Genomic DNA, 18,622 nt, shown 5'->3' on the forward strand with positions numbered 1-18,622 from the left:
TGGCGTAAACATTGGCATTTCTGGTGCAGTGGTTCTTGAGAGGAGATTTTTAGATACACACCCTATTTTAACTGTTTCGCAATTATTTTCCTTCTAAAAAGGGTTTGGCCCTTTATTTTAACAATTAAGAATTCCCTTCCCATAAGGATTCTTCTTAAAAAAAACCATAAACAAAGTATGATCATAAATAAAGAATTATAAAGTATAATAATAATACAATATAAGCCTGTTGTAAAATAATCATTTATTGTAAATTCTGCTACATAATAGGGATAGAAAATTCAGATAATGTAAAAAATCCTAACCAACCCTGCTGATTATCCCATATAATTCTAAACAATATTTGGCAGGTTAATAAAGCATACGCTTGTAATGTGCCTGCACTTTACAAGTCAAGTGACAGGAAGGGAAAAAATAATGTCATTGACAAGTTGTGCTGTTTACCAAATTGAATATTTCTCTGAGTGGTTGGTTATTGAGGTAAATTTCTTTCTTAAATGGGTAACTTATGAAATTATTTTTGGGATAAAAAATAATAACAAATCCTTTAAGTGTGTATAACTTGCAGTCTTACAAAACCACAAGTTATTTCTGGTACATAAAAATGAAAAACAATATTAAACACAATCTTTATATGGCTCCTAAAATTAAGTCCAAACTTTACGATACACGGCTAAAAGTTGAAGATATGCATGTAAAAATCACATCCAAAGTTGGCACATTGTTTTAACATTTACAAAGTCTGCATAATATGTCATCTAATGACGAATGAAAGGTCATTTCTCTACCTGAGAATAATTCAAGAAGATAACTTACCATTGTATGACCTGAAAACAAAGCATCAGAGCAAACTCGCTTACCGTACTCTACTTGATTTTTGGAGAATTTACAATTTGATAAGACCCTAATATTCAGCGTTAAATAGAAAATTGTTTTAGTTTCAAATGACTAACTCAAAATCAATAACATTGTCGTCTAACCAAAAATATTATTCAAACACAAAATTTCCCATAGAAATGCTGTACAGTGTAGATGGTCATACTGAATAGCAGTGTAAAAAATTATCTAAATGAGAAAGAATGTTTTTCCATATTTTTCAGTCATGAAAAGATGCACTGCATTCCAACCTGAAAATCCTTAAGAAATACATGTAAAAGGATTCAGGTATCTGATAAATTCAAGAAAATAGTACGAGTATCTCAATATTTCAAATGCACACTCCAATATCAAGCATGCTTTAGGAGGTAGATAGAAGGCATAAACCCTCTGTAAAATTAAAACATATAATGCTCATACAAATTGGACGAAAATTTCACTTCTATATTATCTGCTTTGTTCAAGTTCCATAAACAAATTTCAGGTTCAAAGGTCAAGAATGTTCCTGCGCTGGATTGTAAAAGTTTTCCAGTTCCAAGTTCAGATCATTCTCCTCTCTAATAGGAAGAAAGAGATTTCAATGATATTGAATAAAGGAAATTGATTAGAAAAACTATACTGTACAATAAATTTTGATAATACTTCACAAACATTAAGTCACTTTTTAAATCGCAATACAGTTAAGGCCGCCAATAAAAATATAGGCAAATTTTTGTGATGAAAACACGTATACTTTAGTTCAACTGGCATGTCCTTTTTAAAATCAATAACAGTTACTCAAATGCAATATATTTCTAAAATATATATATAACAGTACAATATTTTATGTTCATAGTGGTCACGTGATATGGCAGAAGCATGGTACAAGCATATGTATCGGTGGTTTGGAGGTCATTTAAAAAATTCAATATTGCAAGGGCATAATCACAACTGAATTATAAAATATCTTGATGTTATATTGTAGATTTTGAAAAACGGTACGAACTTTATAAACTAAGAATATTTGTTAGTTGAAACCGTAATTTATAATGCATATGTTGAATAATTTTTAAGGTCACAGGGTTAATTTAATTAAAAAATAATTAATTTGTAAGATTTTACAAGGATCGTAGAAGTTTTTAAGTTACATAGCATATTTCAAATTCACATGCAAAAGTTTGTCAGGATCAGGTAAGCGTATGCCCTTGCAATTAAGTGATTTATTTAGGTACTCAGCTTTCAGGTATACAATATTTTATACAAAACCGAGGTTGCTTCTTTATACGATGCATACTTTTAACAAAATGAAAATAAGACTTTATATGTAGCATTCTACTAAAAATAATGTTAAACAAAATATCCATTTATAATTTTCCGTTAATCTATGACATTTATTTTTCTTCGCTATAAAACTGCATGATAGCCTTCAATGACTTAACTTAATGCGTCATTTTGAAGCATATGACGTCATATTTTGTAGTACAGCGAGAATGACATCTTGCTTATTTTTCAGTGTGTACGATATAACGGACATCAAAATTGTAAGTAATAACATTAGTTGTTTTCAATTAAAAGATTAGTATAAGATAATTTTGCTAATAAATAGATTAATAAGTACTTTCGAGGTTTGTTATATACTGTGAACGTCATAATGCACATTTCCCGTACTTTTTGTCTGAACTGAGTTTATTGACAGCCTTAACTGTGCTGCGATTGACATATTCATAGTAAATGCAGAAAAAGCATACTGTATCATGTAATACTTACAAAAGGTCTTCATATTTACGATAGATTTCATCTGTTTCAAACTGTCCATCACTTGTCAGTTTTAATGTCAAAACACAACAAGCTGGTTCTGAAATCCATCATAAAATAATATTTTAAATTACTCACACAACAGAACTTACCATAAAGCACACTTTTCAATGTTTCACAGTTTGAGATTATTTTACATATACAAACCACATAAAGTTTATTGATATGTATGATTTCCTTCCAATAAACATTTTTCACTATTTATGTACAGTGGTAAAAACACTAAGTAACACTTTTTACACTAAGTAAATAATCAATTCATTGGAGATGTGTTATTCATTTCCCTGGGGAATCAAGCATGAACTCCCCATGTTATAGGGAACCTACTGTCTAGTTTCCTTGGGAGTCTGCCCATGATGCTCCAGGTATCCTCTTTGGGGTCGTATTCCTCTATTCTATCAGATCTTAACTCTTCAGGGTCATTTATATCCAACTCCATTCTTCCTCCAACACGCCAGATTTTATCATCCATGACTACAGAACCAAAATGCATATCATCATGGACTATTTTTTTTAATTGTTCATTTTCCATTTATTTTCAGATATTCGGAATGAAAGGTGATGTGTAAAAGAAGAGAATAAACTACCACTGGGGTTTCAATTGGCCAATTGGTCAGAGCTCTATTAATCATATAGTGAAAATGCATTACCTCTTTATTTTGGAGGGGGCTAGGAAGAGAGGGGGAGCATGGTCCTTTAAATGGTCACTTGGGTAAAAAAAATACAACCCTGCGAAGAATCAACAGCTTTTGATCATCTGGATGCATAGTACAAGAGAAAAAAATATATTAAAGAGTTGATGCATTTTCACTATATGATTAACAGAGATCTGACCTAGTACTAGACCCCTTTCTCATTTTATTTGAATTTTGGTGAGAATCCCCAACAGTTTCTTAAACAACTTGCCAGGTAAGTAGTCACACAATGCAATTACATTTGAAAGCTTAATTAATAAACTAATAAATTAAAATGGAAAAATCACATAATCTGGTTACACCCTCAAATACATTGTAGTTACTGATGAATCTTCAAAACAAGAAGGGGATCAGTTTTGTGGATTTCATGAGTACCCATCACCCATAATTTAACACCTCCAACAAATTATAAACACAGTCATATTTCAATGACAACCAATTACTACATGAAAAAACATCCCCTCAAACCTTTATAAAATAAACAATCCACAGAAAAATTAAATTCAAATGATTTCTCTGAATACCGGTATTTGTAGTTTAAAATTCAAGTAAAGCTAACCAAAAGTGCCGGCCTTGTATGTAGGCCATGGTAGAGTGGTACATAGTTTTGTCCAGGTGTTGGTCTCCACATTGTAGGTTTCCATGGTATCCAATATCCCTGTGTCATTCTTTCCTCCCATTACATATATCACATCATTAATGTTCACCATTCCATGACTAGTTCTCTCTGAAATTTAAAATTGTCATGAAGATTCATGATGGTAACTAGAACTGTCCTAATGGGACTAAAACCCCCGCTAGGCTAATTTCAAATGGGACAAATAATTGAATTGAATAATAAAGGTTTGGAACACATACAAAAAAAATTTCTAGAATTGCAAAAAAAAAAATAAAAAATTAGTTAACAAAGAAAAATTAAAATCAAAATTGTCAGAATTTCACTGTAAATACATATCTATAACAGTAATACATTTACAAATGTATGTATTTGATGATATATTTTTTTAATTTAATTGATTTAAAGAAAAACCAACAAAATGACAATAACCCCTCCCTTTGCAGTGAACAGAAATACCGGTAGCCAAGCAATGCTCTTCTGTTGATAAAACTTTCAATATCTTTCTAATAAGAGTCTTGACAGATGCAATTAGTTGTTTCAAATTTTCCTCACTTTCTCCCATGGCACAATGGAACTCCATATCAGAAAATTGATCCCATAGGACTATGATTTTCTTTGATGAACTTGTTAAATTTAATAAACTCCAAAAACATTACCATAATTACCATACTATGTAAAAATATGTAAAAAAAGACAATTTAATATTACAAACAATTTTAAAATTGCCAAAACACTACAATCATATCAGTAATTTTGAATTTCATTTAAATCAATGCCCAATAGGGTCACTTCATCAATTTACTTGACAAATAAATTTAAACAACCTCTAAAAATAGTTTAACTTCTTTATTAATAATCATATTATTTATTTCCTTATAATGATAGACCTTTTGGTTTACATGAAACAGTTTTAAAATAGCCCCAAAACCATCACCCACTTTACAGATAATCAATTTCCCCTAAACAGGTGCTCCATCTGAACCATGGCTCCGATAATGGCTCCCTTGGGACAAATGAATTCAGCCACACTTGTCTTTGATGTTCTTATTAGCTCCTAAGAATTTATCATTGACAAACAAAAACTTTGCATTGTCAGTTGATAGAATACTTATAAAAAATAATTGTTTTTATTAATTAAGACATAAAGACAAAAAACTCCATCTGGATGTATTTATATAAATATATTTTAGAGTGTTTTCTATTAATTAATTAATAAAATCTGTAAGGATTACCTCCCTTACTTTTCAACATTAGTGTACAATATATAGAATAAGGAAAATGAAAACTGTCATACAATCATTAAATCTTGTCTGATCTTAAAAAAAATTGCAGGTGCACATCTTCAGATGGTGTTCAACATATGTACAAATTTTCAAACTGTTCCATGCAGTAATAAAAAATTCTATAGGGGGGACAAAGTTGCGTCTACAGACAGACGGACAGACGGACGGACAGACAGACGGACAGACGGACAGGGTGAAACCAATATACCCCCCTAAACTTCGTTTGCGGGGGTATAAAAATGTCAAATCAACACATAAGGGCTGAATGTAATAGGCTCTTACCCTTCTGGTAGGGTATGACATCAAGAGTACATATCAATAACAATTCAAGAAAATTTTATTATAATGATGAGTATCCAAAATAAGATATCAATAAAACCTTTTTCACTTCATCATCGTTATTTCAAAGATAGATTTTAAGGGAACCAATGCTTATTATGACAATGTATCAAAACACAGGTAATCACAGATTACAAAGCTCATCAAGACGAGGCATCACCTTTATGAGGCATCACCTTTATCATATCATATGAAAATCATACTTAAGTTTATGATCTTGGATATTCATGGATACTGTTTTGACACAATATCATATATCATATACTAAAAAATTATTTGATAATCATATGTTCATTTCATACTGTATTTATTTATAAGATACAATGTTTATCATACTGGTACTGTACCAGTTATTGGCTAAGACCAGTTATCGGCTAAACTGAGAGTTCGGGTTTATAGCACGCGACAATCCAAGATTTTTTAATTCAGTCGTCTTTTTCGAATAAAGAAAAGTAAGTTTGCTTGAAAACTGTCTTGAATATGTTTTATACATGAGCTTAATCGATCATTGTTTACCGCTGATTTTACATCTTTGCACTTTCAGCAGTGGGGGAAGTGACGTAATACCTGTAAGTTAAAAATAGAATATTACCTCTTTGTGATACGTTATTATATCCCTTCTTTGATTTGACATATAATATCAATACATTTAACATGTATAAACAAAAGGAATTCACGAATTTCCGAGAGATTCGTACCGCAATTGAACGCCTGATTGCACAATTATGTATTGAGTAGTATACAATTTGGTGTATTACCGTATGATAATAAACGAATTATTTTATGAGTTTTGTTTATAATGTATCATGGCCCCGAATACTTTAGTCTGACCTCACAAGGGGCATAATTCAAACTACATTTAGCAGAGTATAAAATCAACATGAACACGGATTTTTGCTATATGTTATTATCACGAAGCCGATAACTGGTACAGTAAATCGTAAAAACTCGGCAAATTCGGGGCGTGCTTAAAAGCACAAAACAAGATGTTTTGGGTTCTAAATAATGATATAAGCTAACAGATTGATAAATAAGGAGTTCACTTTTTAAAGTATGTCAAGTTTTATCCAAAAATATCAAGAAATAAGGAATTACGAAAAGAAAACGTTAAATTTTAGCCGGTAACTGGTACAGTGCCAGTACAATAATATAAAATACAATATTGCATCCTATCATACTTTTAATATACCGGTATATCATATTATACAATGAAATACCATAATTAATAATAATGCAATATGATATTGTTACATGATATGACATTGTATCATGTTATACATTATTGTATCATATGATACAATATAATTATATATTACAAGATTATTTAATACAATTTCATGTGATATAATAATATATTATCACATGTTTATCTCAATATACGGTGGATATCACTCATGGAATAAATTTTTGATATAAACTGTGTGTTCTTATGCCACATGACATCATAATTAAACATTACGTAGGTATAGGCAGTTAATTGACGTAGAATGAAAAAGTAAATAATTAATTCAGTTGAAAAGAGTGGAGTTGTAAATGTGAAGCATGATATCATAAAAAAATATTCGAAAATGAAATGTTTGTTCGTTAAACTTCAAGGAACTTCTTTTCCTTGCGTTAAGTAGTTGACGTCTTGCAGTTAATGTGTTGTGCGGCTCTCAATAACAGTTTTTATAGAAAGAATTGAGAAGACAAGTAATAACTTAGATACAGGACCTGCGCATGCAACAAGAACTTTAACCAGGTCTGGACACCGACGCCGACATTAGGGGTATAGCAAAAGCCCCCTCCCCCCCCCCCCCCCCAAACTTCGTCTCGGTGAGTTATTAGAAATGTATAAATGTATAATGTATGCATTTAAATTAAATTTGTTTTACCTACCATTTGCCTCTAACACCCCCCCCCCCCAATAAAAAAGAAACCAAACCACACAAATAAACACAGATTGTCCAGTTTAGTGAATCACATACTTTCCCACATGGACTTTTTCTTGTGCCATCGGTTGAGCTCTGGACTGTAGCACCAAACTTTGTCCGATTCTCTATCTCTTTGCTCAAATCCTCCTGATATGTAAATCTGGAGATAAAGAATACCAACAGGCATATGTATGACCTTTTTTACTTCTCATGATTTGCCATGGAATGATTCTATTTAATTCCTGAAAAATTTATCCCTTAGACTCAATTTTATATTCAAGGGAAATTCATTATTCGATGACATCCTTTATAAACAAAATGTTTTATACAGAAATAAAAGAATATAAGAATATGTGAATTAAATATGTAGTATATTCATTGATATTATATAGTATATTCATTATTGTTATATTCAGTAGTATATTCTCACTATATAACTCTATATAAACAAATAGTCAATAATTTTAATATTAGTTCGTCCAAAAAATATTGACCGGTCAATATTTTTTTAATATTGACCAGCTAGGAATAATCTCTAGAGAATATTCCCTCTATTTCAATTAATCGCCTCTGATTTATTGATTGGTTAACGATGACGTAAATAACTCTTCGCGACTCCAAAACAAGGTGACGTCATAATAAGCAATCAGTCAAGGCAAGTAAACAACGAACGCGCAATGCGACAGTTTGCTATCATAACGGGTATATGGATTTGTGAATTATTGTGAAGTGAAATCAGGTAAAACATCTTTAGCTTTAGTTCCTACGGATGGTGGAATGTCACCAGTGACCTTATTTTGGAAATGATCTTTGCGCAAAATTGAATTCTATGTTGAGCCGAGAAAATTACGGCGATCTGTTTTCAAATCCTTTCTTGATTTTTGGTTTGTTTCTTCATATAACAAAACAAATGTTGACTGCGTTTTCGGACAACATTGATTATATTAGCCCCCTTGGGACGAATATATTGCCCTCCGCTTCGCGTCAGGCAATATTTCGTCCCTCAGGTTGCCCTCAACCCCAGTCAATATTTGTATAATATATTTAAAATGACCATTTGCTCATAAAAATTAATTGTTATAAATAAGTTTATGATCAGCTTTTTAAAAAAAATGGTCTTTCACTAACATTAAATAACCCATATTCAGAAAAACTTGTTTAGTACGAACACGGATATAGGGAATTCTCGAGTATAGCGAAGTTTTTCTGAGTCCCAGGTTAAATTCTCAATAAATCTTTGCAACGTTTTACGGTTATAACGAATTCTGATATAACAAATTTACGGATATAGCGAACTGATTTTGAGTTCCGTAGAGGTTAATAATAACGATATTTAACACTTTTGTTACAAATTTCTTAACAGTTTTAAAACGTTTGCACTAATATTTAACATAATAGTTTGAATGAATCTATTTTCATTTAAATTTTTAGCAATCCGATTTCAAAGGTAACACAAGAATGTATTTTTATTTTAAGCCTCTATTAGCAAAAATTATAGTCTGGTGAAAGTAAATAAAGTGAATTCACTATAGTTATTATTACGAATTTGTTATATGTATATAACAAATTACGGATATAACGAAGTAAATCCATTGGGCCCTAGTACTTCGCTATAACTGCGTATTACTGTAATGATTTACAGTATCGAAGGATATCAAAGTAATACCACGTATGTTTTATTTCTTTAAAAAGAAAAAACAATTTAATTTTCATTACCTATTACATGACATGTAATTAATGTCTGAAATAAATGACTACATACCTTGTTTTTACATACAACAGCAGCATGATGTTCAATTGAAACAGAAAGGGGTCGGACATAGGACCATGATAATTTGCCATTTTCACCACTAAGCTTCTCCACTGAACACAGTAACTTAAAATCATCACATCCTCCAATGGCGTAGAGGCATCCTGGAAGTCGGTTCAAAACATGATTACAAATATATATAAAACCAACTTTATACATGTAGTAGTTATCTGTTTGGTTTATAATTCAATAAATTTTGCAGTAATCTAGGTTTCTCCTATAGAAAAATATATGTACTAAATGGCTAAGCTTTTTAGGTATACTCTGTCCCAAAATATCCTCGATTAATATTATGCTTAATTATTCAATATTTATAAATACCTCAGGGTTAAGATGAAGTCTATTCAAAAGTATGAAAAATTTCCAAGATTTCTGAGTTGAAACGCCCTCTTTAGCTTATCATGTTTTAATACATGGCTATAAGATGTGATGTCTACAGGGATTTTGTATTGCAGCAGACCCGGATTATAACATTGAAAATTGTGCAATGTATTCCAAGTGACTTTCGTATTGAGAAAAGATGTAAACGTTCCCAATCATAAATGTCCATGAGAAATTTGTTTTCCTTCCTGTTAATTTTTTCGAGTGAAAAATGATAATGCATCAATGAAGATATCTTGGGAATTTTCCCTATTTATTAAAAAATGACCAAGTGTGCTGCATAGATATCTTGGGACAGACTATAGGCAAGCTTTTACCATTCAAGAAGACTGCTGCATGTCCCTCTCTTGGATGCTTCATTGGTGGTAATGGCCTCAGGCGACAGTCACTGGCAGTGAACAGCCAGGTCTCGTCAGTGACGTCGCTCTCCTCATCTCCGAATTCATCCATCTTGTGAATATAACCCCCACACAGTACGGCTGAAAAAAAAAATCAACAAAAATTTAACTACTTTCAAAATCTCGGCAATACAAGACATACTGGTACCTGTGTATTCAAAATGTTCTTAAACATGTAAAAAGGTAATATTACAAAAAGAAAACATTTTTAAAAAAATATCTATGAAACTTGTCCATTGCAAAAATCAATAAAGTGAGAGAGAGGAAACTTCTTTATAACTAGACTGCTAAGAAGTATTTTGACAACAAAGCACAGTGACTAAATGAAAGTAAAATGATTATCCATTGTTACCATTTCCATTGACTTCAGTCAGAGTACCACCACAGGTGCGTTTTTCACCAATCTCTGATGCTCCGAGTGGCAGCCAACGTTTGAGATCAGCATGATAATAATGATTCTTGTGCCATGCAATCCTAAATGAATCTTCAAACGAGTCTAGAGACACATCAGGAAAATCCAAAAAATCTGAATCTGTAAGCTTGATTTTCCCTCCAATTTGAATCAGGGATTTCTTAGGATATCTGACTCTTGTCATCAGATCATTGGTCAGGAAGCGTGTGTGATGGTTGGTCAAACAAGAGTCTGCGAAATCTATCAAATTTTTAAGTTCAGGCAGTGATTTAAATGGTTCCAAATGAATGGCAAAATACAAAATAGGCCATCCATCCACAACAAAACGGATTTTCTCAAACACAGATCTAGCTGTTTTTTTGCGAGAATCCGGATCATGGTTGTACCAGTTCAACACTAGATGGAGAAGCATGCACTCTGATGTTGTATTCAAACTATCATCACTGAGATAATTTGCTAATGTTTCACTGTCTAAACTTAGAAACTGATCTGTAAGTGCATATTCTAGGAAATTATCTAAAATATATTTTTTGTAATAACTTCTCAAATTCGGAATAGAGTACAAATCTGCAATTTTGAGCAAATATTCAGCATTTTCAAATGTTAATTTGTTCTTCAAATACTGTACACAGCAATTTACAGCAGGAATAATTTGAAGAAATGTTGCTGCATTCATCACATCATAAATGTTTCCAAGATTTAATCTTAAGGTTCCATAGTAGAAGAATCCAATGAGTGGTCCCACGCCTGCCTCCGTGAGACCCTTCAGCTCTGTAGAGTCTTCTTGATTCTCAATCATGTCATGATCAAACATAGCTCTGAAGTAGTCACTGACACTGGCCAACACAACTTTGTGAACCTGCAAAAGGAAAATTTTAAATGTTCACAAAAAGAAAATGAAATGCAGGGATTATTGTTACGGCATGCATCAATGAATGAAGTTTTGTTTACAGAGATGAGGCTTGTCCTGAGACACAATTTCACAATTATATAGATTATCCTTACGATATATTGCAGTTAGCATGCAGTTACAACATAAAAAAATCATAGATAAGAATTCCTTTAAGTTATTTAAAAATATACTAAATTTCATCTTGATTTCATAAAATTTGCCACACTGTAATGACGATTACCTTGAATTCTTTGCTATCAACTTTGATGGTAAAATCGCACAATTTTTGATCATCATAAAGTTGCTGCAGATTAAATATCAGATTGATGCTGAATTCTGGAGCTATACATTCTTCTTCTTGCAAATTGTCTGTACAAAAAGTAATTATTTATGATAATCAAGAATGAAAAAGAATACAATCTAAATAATGTTCAATCATACATTGTAATATTTTCGACTTACCCATCACGTTGTAAGCTCTTCTGTTTCTGAAGGTATAAAAGTTGTTACTATCATTTTCGGTGAAAAACCGCCAAAGGTAAGTGATTGCTTGGTTTGCTTTATAAATTCACGGTGTTAGCTTCTAGCACACCTTTAATATTTTCGCTCGTCAATCAGGTTTATAGAAAAAAACTGCAATAGACATTTTCCTAGAACTGCAAGTTTTGTAATGTAAAGTGGGTTTTTTTCAAGGAATCGTCTCAAGATATTAATCAATTAAGGAGGCCGATTTGGATTTTTTTTTTTGCGGAAAAACTACAATAGCAAAACTCTTTATTTTCTAACCAAATATTATTTACTCCATTTCTAGTTTATTTGCGATGTTTCACAAAATTTTAATTGATTGCAAGAGCAAGCTTTTATCTGGGACGTATATATACGTGGTGCTCAAATATATGATTATACTCTGTCCCGAGTTTTTGCTTCCACCACTTTTTGCTTGATATTTCAATAATAGTAAATACCTTTGTGCTCAGACTATGTTCATCCTCTAATATAAAAAATGTCCAGATTATCTGTTTTGAAACGCCCCCTCTACCGCTTCAGGTTTCAATATCCCAGTACCCAAACTTCGTCACCATAAGCAGAAAACCTCCCGCGTTTTTCTGTAAATTATTTTTTGTGGTTTTTATCATTTGCAATCACTAAATATAATCTGAAACAATATAATTTATAAAATTATTAACAAAAATATTATTATTTTTATTCAAATAAGCCCTCTGAATACGACGTTTATCACACGTGCTATCATAACTTATGAACCTAACTCCGTCACCCACATGCTCTATGATATGGCAGGGAATGAAGACACATTAACAATTTAGTTAAAACTCAATTTGTATCTAGGCCAAGTTATAATAAGTTAAAATGGTGCATACAATTTAAATTGTATCTAATTTCATTGAAATGAAATGATCGCCAGAATAAAAAATGGGTCCATGTAACAACAATCACAATGGCCTTTTCAGAATTTATGGATGCCGTTTGATTTATGTCCTTATATATTTCATATATTTTATATCATTAATTAATATATTACTTATCAATTATTTATTTATTACATTTTTAGAAATGTAGCATATTCTAAATAGCGATATACCGGATATGTCTATACCCTGTATAAGCCAAAAGTATCGGCATGAGCGATTTGACGTTATCATCAAGAGTAGTGCATTAAGGCTATTGTGGTCTGAAAAAAATGTATTAATTACCTTAATCAAAAATGTATTACATGTGAAATGTTTCATATTGACCTCTCTAAAAATGGCTTACCACCGTAAATGATCGAATGGGCCCGCATGTCAGATATATCGATATTTTACTGCACCCGTGAAAAAGTTTCAGCTGATTTCACACAATTATTGGTGCATAAAATGAACAAGGTTTAATTCTGTTATTTTTTGACATATTCTTAAATTTAACTGTTGCAAATTGTTGACATTTGATTAACGATTTTTGACATGTAAAAAATGACGTCATAATCATACTTGATTTCAAACGGCGAGGAGTTTCCCGAAAGTGACGGAGTTAGGGTAGTGACGGAGTTAGGGGGCTATGCGATACACATCCCGAAATTGAAAGTCTACGGAGATTTTGCATTGCAACAGCCATTAATAAGCCCGGATGATAACGTTAAAAAATTGCCGATGGATTCCGAGTGCATTCCAAATGGAGAAAAGATGTAAACATTCCCCATTATAAATCTCCGTAAGGAATCTGTTTTCGTTCCTGTGAATTTTTCTGAGTGGAAAGGGGTAATTGTTCAATGAAGATATCTTGGATATATTCCCTTTTAACGATTTCAACTGTATTTCTTTCACAGGTATGTGTAATTTTATTAAAAATCCTCAAAAAGCGATGGAAGCAATAACTTGGGACAGACTATAGGATGTATACAGTAAATAAATGATTGAGTCAATAGAAACTATAAATCTACAGTACATGCAATTATGATTAGGGGAAATGGACACAGGGTACTGGTATTTGGTAATAAAAATATCTGCATGTACTTGTCTACTTGAACAACAAGTGGATACAAAGTTAAGTTATATATAATAGAAACGGAATTGAAATGTTTTATAAAAAAAATTCTTATTTTAGACGATGGCTTGCCAATTTCCAAATGAATTGATGGAGACCATTTTTATACAAATGAATGCTGAAAATTTGATGCAATCAAGGAACGTTTGTCTTCGCTGGAATGAAATCATATCAAAGTTGGAAAGAAATGGAAGTTTATGGTTAGACTTTTGTCTTGAGGAAATTCCATTACATTCACTGACTGATATTACAAAGATGCAGGAACTGCATGTAGCTCAAAAAGGGAATATATTTTATCACCTGCTATCAAAGTTAGGTTGGATTTTCTGGAAGGAAATTTTCAAGGAGTATGTAAGAGCAAGGCGTGTGAAAAATGAACTGTATGTCATCACTACAATTAAATATAATCCAGACAATGGGCAGGTCACTTCTTTGGCCTTAAATGGTAAGTAGCGGACAACAAATTTATTAGATAAAACCCAATTATGTGATATAGATTTTTTTAACAATAAGACATACAGTAAAACAAATTAATTGATACAAACATGGATATAGCTATACTTATTATAATGAATTTGTTATATAGGTATAAGTGAACTAAATCAGCTCGTCCCTAGGACTTTATTATAGGCGAGTTTTACTGTATTGCAAATCAAATTTAAGTTTTACATTAATGGGTATTAATTAATAACGTCATACATGTAATTTTTAATTGTATGCTATTATAATTTATAGATGATTTATAGTATAATTTATAGATGAATCTTGAAAGATGGAAACAGCAATTTAACTCTATGAGTGGACTAATTACCTAAGAGAAAACTATTTTCCAAAAATTAACTACGGGTGCCTATAATATTAAAAAAAATTATGTTTATCGATATCATTTTCAGATTTGCTTTTATATAGTGGTTTTGAAAATGGGGATGTCTATATTTGGAAGAATATTGATTCTGGTCAGAGGAGTACCAAAGTTGTAGAGTCTGTCCATTGTCCAGTGCAGGCCATATTCTGTGATCCAGAGGGTTTGTTTTTTATTTTAGAAGACTTGTTCATGCGTTCTGCTTTAAGCAGGATTATAAAATACTGTAGAATTGTATAGATTAATTGTTCAATGAACTTTCTCTTAACTTAGGAACTACAAGCTCCAGAGTTCTGAAAGGGGAAGTCAGGAATACAGAGTCATTGATTGTAGTGTACAGAGACTTGGTCAAGTTTGTCAGATATACATCAGAATCAGGTAACAAGAGGTCTGAGTGGCTATTGGAAGTCCCGAGGAAATCTTGTGAAAAGTAAGAACATTGTACAATAGCCAGGGGCTGACAAATCCGATTGCCCGACGCCCGGGGCAGGTGGTTTTTCCGATCGGGCAAGTAAAAAATCGGTAGGGACTTGGCCGTGGGCAAGTGACTTTTAAAACTTTCGCATATGTACTGAAAATGAAAGTACCGTATTTTGCTGAACATAATACTCACTTTTTTCTAGAAAATTCTTTACGATCTAAGGGTGCTTAAATCATACACCACAATAGGATTTTGACGGGGTTTTTTTTTTCAGGTGCAGCATAGGCTATATCATAATGAAATAAAATTCTAACTACTGTTCTTCAGATCGACTGTTCTTGTGTTTGTTTATCATAATGTTTAAAACTAATTTAATCTTTGTTAAAGTGTTTAATTGCAAAAACTGTTTTGATTATAATTTGACAATTTAACATCAATTTGAGCTGTTTATTCTATGTTCGACTTCTTTGAGCTGTGTTCACCCTCTCCATGTACGCCGCCATAACTGATGTTAAAAATAGAAGTGTGCCCGTTATCACTCACTAATCATAATCCTAGCCTAGAACTTTTTTAAAATTAAAATATCAGGCTTAATATGATTAGATACAACTCCTAATGATTCATTTCACCTTTATTTTTAACACCTCTGTGGCCTAAATGAAATCATGGCCGTGAAGACGTGTGCGCCTGTGACCTATTATCTCGGACATTCACCTAAGGTGACAAAAATTATCAAAACACCCAAAACTGTTTATAAAATGTTTGTTTTTTACCTTTAAAACAAATCCAACTAAATATCAACATGTTATATGTTGATTTTTTAACACATTCTCGAGAAAACTTAGAGGAAGAGATGTTGAATCAAAACTATATATTTTATGAAGAGTACTCGTATTAAAAGTGGAAAAATTTAAAGTGAAGGGCAAAAACATCGTACGGTATGTGTATTGTTATTTTTAATTACAATAAAGAATTTGGTTGGGCTAGTAGATATTGAGGTAGGGCAAGTAAATTTTGCCTTGCCACTTGCCCGAGGGCAAGTGCTTAAAAAATGTATTTGTCAGCCCCTGAATAGCTGACCCTCTTTCCTGTTTTTATGCCTTTTTTAACAGATTGAAGTAATTATGAGTTATACATTTCAGTTCGTTTGAATTTTGCCCAGTAATTCCTAGTGATGACAAGGTCTGGTTTGAATGGTACACTGGTAACCAGTTTCATTTTGTAACATCAGAGACAGAAACTGTGCATGTCAGTACATCTATGGACAGAATAACTGCTTCAGACTCCAGCAGTGGAATGGTAATGCTACAGATCAAACCCCTTTACCTATATGTATGTTTGTCTATATAAAATGCAGATTTATGGTATGAATACAAGAAATCCGTATAAATTAGAGTTATTGAACATGGCTGAGGATCAGAGATCGTTAATATTAAAGTGGGTGTGGCAAAACATGTAACAATAACACCCAACAGAAAGCAGAAAAGGTTTATTTTAAAAACTTATGAAAAGCTAACAAAAATACTACAAGTACAAATTTGAAATGAATTGTTTACATCCATTCAACATCAGTTTTACTGAACTGAAAATGGAAAAAGACAAGTAGATACAATATAAGTATTGTAATTAAAATCAAAGCACAATGTTCTCATCTATACAGGATGTTCTTTATCATCCCTTTTATGCATTATTCTCAGCCTTGTTTATGTGCTAACCATAAATGCAACTTTTATAAATTCAAGCAAAATGTATGCATACATGCCTATTTAAGGAAAACATCAGGAGAAGAAACATTTCTACTCCACTTTACAACATTGATCTCTCTTTACTTTCAACAGATAGTGTTGGGGATGAGGACAGGAGACATTGTGTACTGTGACAATCTAGAGACTCATGGGAACTTGTCAGCCATTGGTCACACCAGTGACATAGAGTACAAGGTACTGGGTAATGTTGGCTCCAGTGTCAGACAGCTGATTATCAAAGGCAGAAATGTGGTGTGTTTAACAGGTAACATACAATTAAATTTATAGCACACTACTTGATTAATAGTCAACATCTGAATTCCTCCTTATTTTGATTTTACATTTTTAACTAAATTATGCAATTTTTGAAATACATGTACCACTATTAAAATGAAGCAACTTTATGTGTTAATACATGTAGTTATTGTTAAAGCAATATCGGAAATTTTAGCATATTTCATTTAATCATACTATTTGACATATAAAATTGCTAACTAAATAATTTATATTTTTAGATGATTGCAACATCTATGTGTCCATCAACTTGTCAAGGTTTCGTTGTCTTGATGCCCATACAAGTTTTGGTTGTCGTGTTGAATGCATTGCATGGCACGGGGCAATTCTAGCTATTGGAACAAAATACGGCAAGTCCAGTAAAATGTCTTATAGATGTCATTGCAAAACTTCAATTCTATATGTTGAATGCAGTTTTAGTTGACATAGGTACATGTATATGCAAGTTTATATTTATTGCTTTTAATTAGGAAGTCATTATTTTGACTTTTCAATTAAATGTATTTTGAGAGCCACAGTTCCTCTTATCTGTACTTTACAAATATCATTGCAACAATTTCCACTTATTTAAAACAGATATAATGCACTGGATAATATTCCTGGTCAATGTCAAAGGTCAAGGTCACAGTAGCCAAAATTATACTAAATTTAGCAATTATTAGTCAGATCCAACAATTACAATTTTAGGAACAGAAAATGAAGGCATTAAGATACTCAATGTACATGTACTAACTTTTATTGTAAAAAAGCTAGTAAATTCAGAAACAAGAGAAATATCATTTGTCATAATCACAACTAAAAGTACTTTTGATTGTCCTGCACATTCATTACCCAAAATATTGGTTGACCTCTTTTAAAACAAAAGAATGAACAACTTGACTGTAAAATAAACTGTATTGTAGGTATTGTACATGTGTACCATGTTCCACAGGAGAGGGATCTACAGAATCTAGATTTGAGGAAGAATATAGCAATATCTCTAGACTGTGAGCATATAAATGCCATCGCAATAGGGGATGATGGGAGTAGACCTGTTATTGCCGTGGCAACAGATGTAGTAGGGGTCATCCATGTTATCCGTTGGTGATATTCAAGACGATGTCAGTGATTTTTTGTCATTAATATTTACATGTGTCACAAATTGACAGTTTACCTAGTCCATTGTTTTATTTGAATTATGAAAGTGATTTGTTTTTTTCACAACACACAGTTTAAAGTAATTGTTTTTGATAGGTGTATTATTTGTTTATGCTATAAGAATGTGAGGTAGTCATAAATGTTTGTACACAAATACTGCTTGTCACCTTATTTATGTAAAGATAGTATGTACATAGAAAAGGAGTGTTA

At 32.0% G+C, this 18,622-nt stretch overlaps 2 protein-coding genes across 3 annotated transcripts; one reads left to right on the forward strand and one right to left on the reverse strand.

Moving 5' to 3' along the window:
* Positions 1 to 221: 221 nt before the first annotated feature.
* On the reverse strand, positions 222 to 11,951 carry LOC128192790 (kelch-like protein 26). Its single transcript, XM_052865757.1, has 10 exons — positions 11,875 to 11,951; positions 11,654 to 11,781; positions 10,461 to 11,379; positions 10,028 to 10,189; positions 9,282 to 9,433; positions 7,574 to 7,679; positions 3,925 to 4,092; positions 2,998 to 3,144; positions 2,623 to 2,710; positions 222 to 1,433 (listed from the first exon to the last, which is right to left on the reverse strand). Exons 1-10 carry the CDS (start codon positions 11,876 to 11,878, stop codon positions 1,370 to 1,372), a joined length of 1,938 nt encoding a protein of 645 aa, XP_052721717.1. The 5' UTR covers positions 11,879 to 11,951; the 3' UTR covers positions 222 to 1,369.
* Positions 11,885 to 18,568, forward strand: LOC128192792 (uncharacterized). 2 transcript variants are annotated; one of them, XM_052865762.1, is made up of 8 exons: positions 11,885 to 11,950; positions 14,014 to 14,398; positions 14,847 to 14,978; positions 15,089 to 15,245; positions 16,379 to 16,535; positions 17,075 to 17,246; positions 17,497 to 17,625; positions 18,178 to 18,568. In XM_052865762.1, the coding sequence occupies exons 2-8, from the start codon at positions 14,017 to 14,019 to the stop codon at positions 18,360 to 18,362; spliced, it is 1,314 nt and encodes a 437-aa protein (XP_052721722.1). In that variant the 5' UTR covers positions 11,885 to 11,950; positions 14,014 to 14,016; the 3' UTR covers positions 18,363 to 18,568. The 2 variants fall into 2 exon arrangements, with proteins under 2 accessions (XP_052721722.1, XP_052721723.1); XM_052865763.1 differs by lacking the exon at positions 11,885 to 11,950 and adding an exon at positions 11,970 to 12,084.
* Positions 18,569 to 18,622: the final 54 nt, after the last annotated feature.

Source organism: Crassostrea angulata, chromosome 7 (assembly GCF_025612915.1).
Source record: "Crassostrea angulata isolate pt1a10 chromosome 7, ASM2561291v2, whole genome shotgun sequence".
NCBI lineage: Eukaryota > Metazoa > Mollusca > Bivalvia > Ostreida > Ostreidae > Magallana > Magallana angulata.

Bases quoted from the DNA above. Each gene is read 5' to 3' on its own strand.
- LOC128192790 (XM_052865757.1), bottom strand. The intron at 4,093-7,573 runs GTATGTGATTCA...TTTAAATTTCAG, and splicing joins GAAAAAGTCCATGTGGGAAA to AGAGAACTAGTCATGGAATG. The intron at 2,711-2,997 runs GTAGGTTCCCTA...GATGGATTTCAG, and splicing joins ACTCCCAAGGAAACTAGACA to AACCAGCTTGTTGTGTTTTG.
- LOC128192792 (XM_052865762.1), top strand. From the start codon at position 14,017: ATGGCTTGCCAATTTCCAAATGAATTGATGGAGACCATTTTTATACAA. The intron at 15,246-16,378 runs GTAAGAACATTG...TATACATTTCAG, and splicing joins CCGAGGAAATCTTGTGAAAA to TTCGTTTGAATTTTGCCCAG. The intron at 17,626-18,177 runs GCAAGTCCAGTA...ACTGTATTGTAG, and splicing joins AGCTATTGGAACAAAATACG to GTATTGTACATGTGTACCAT.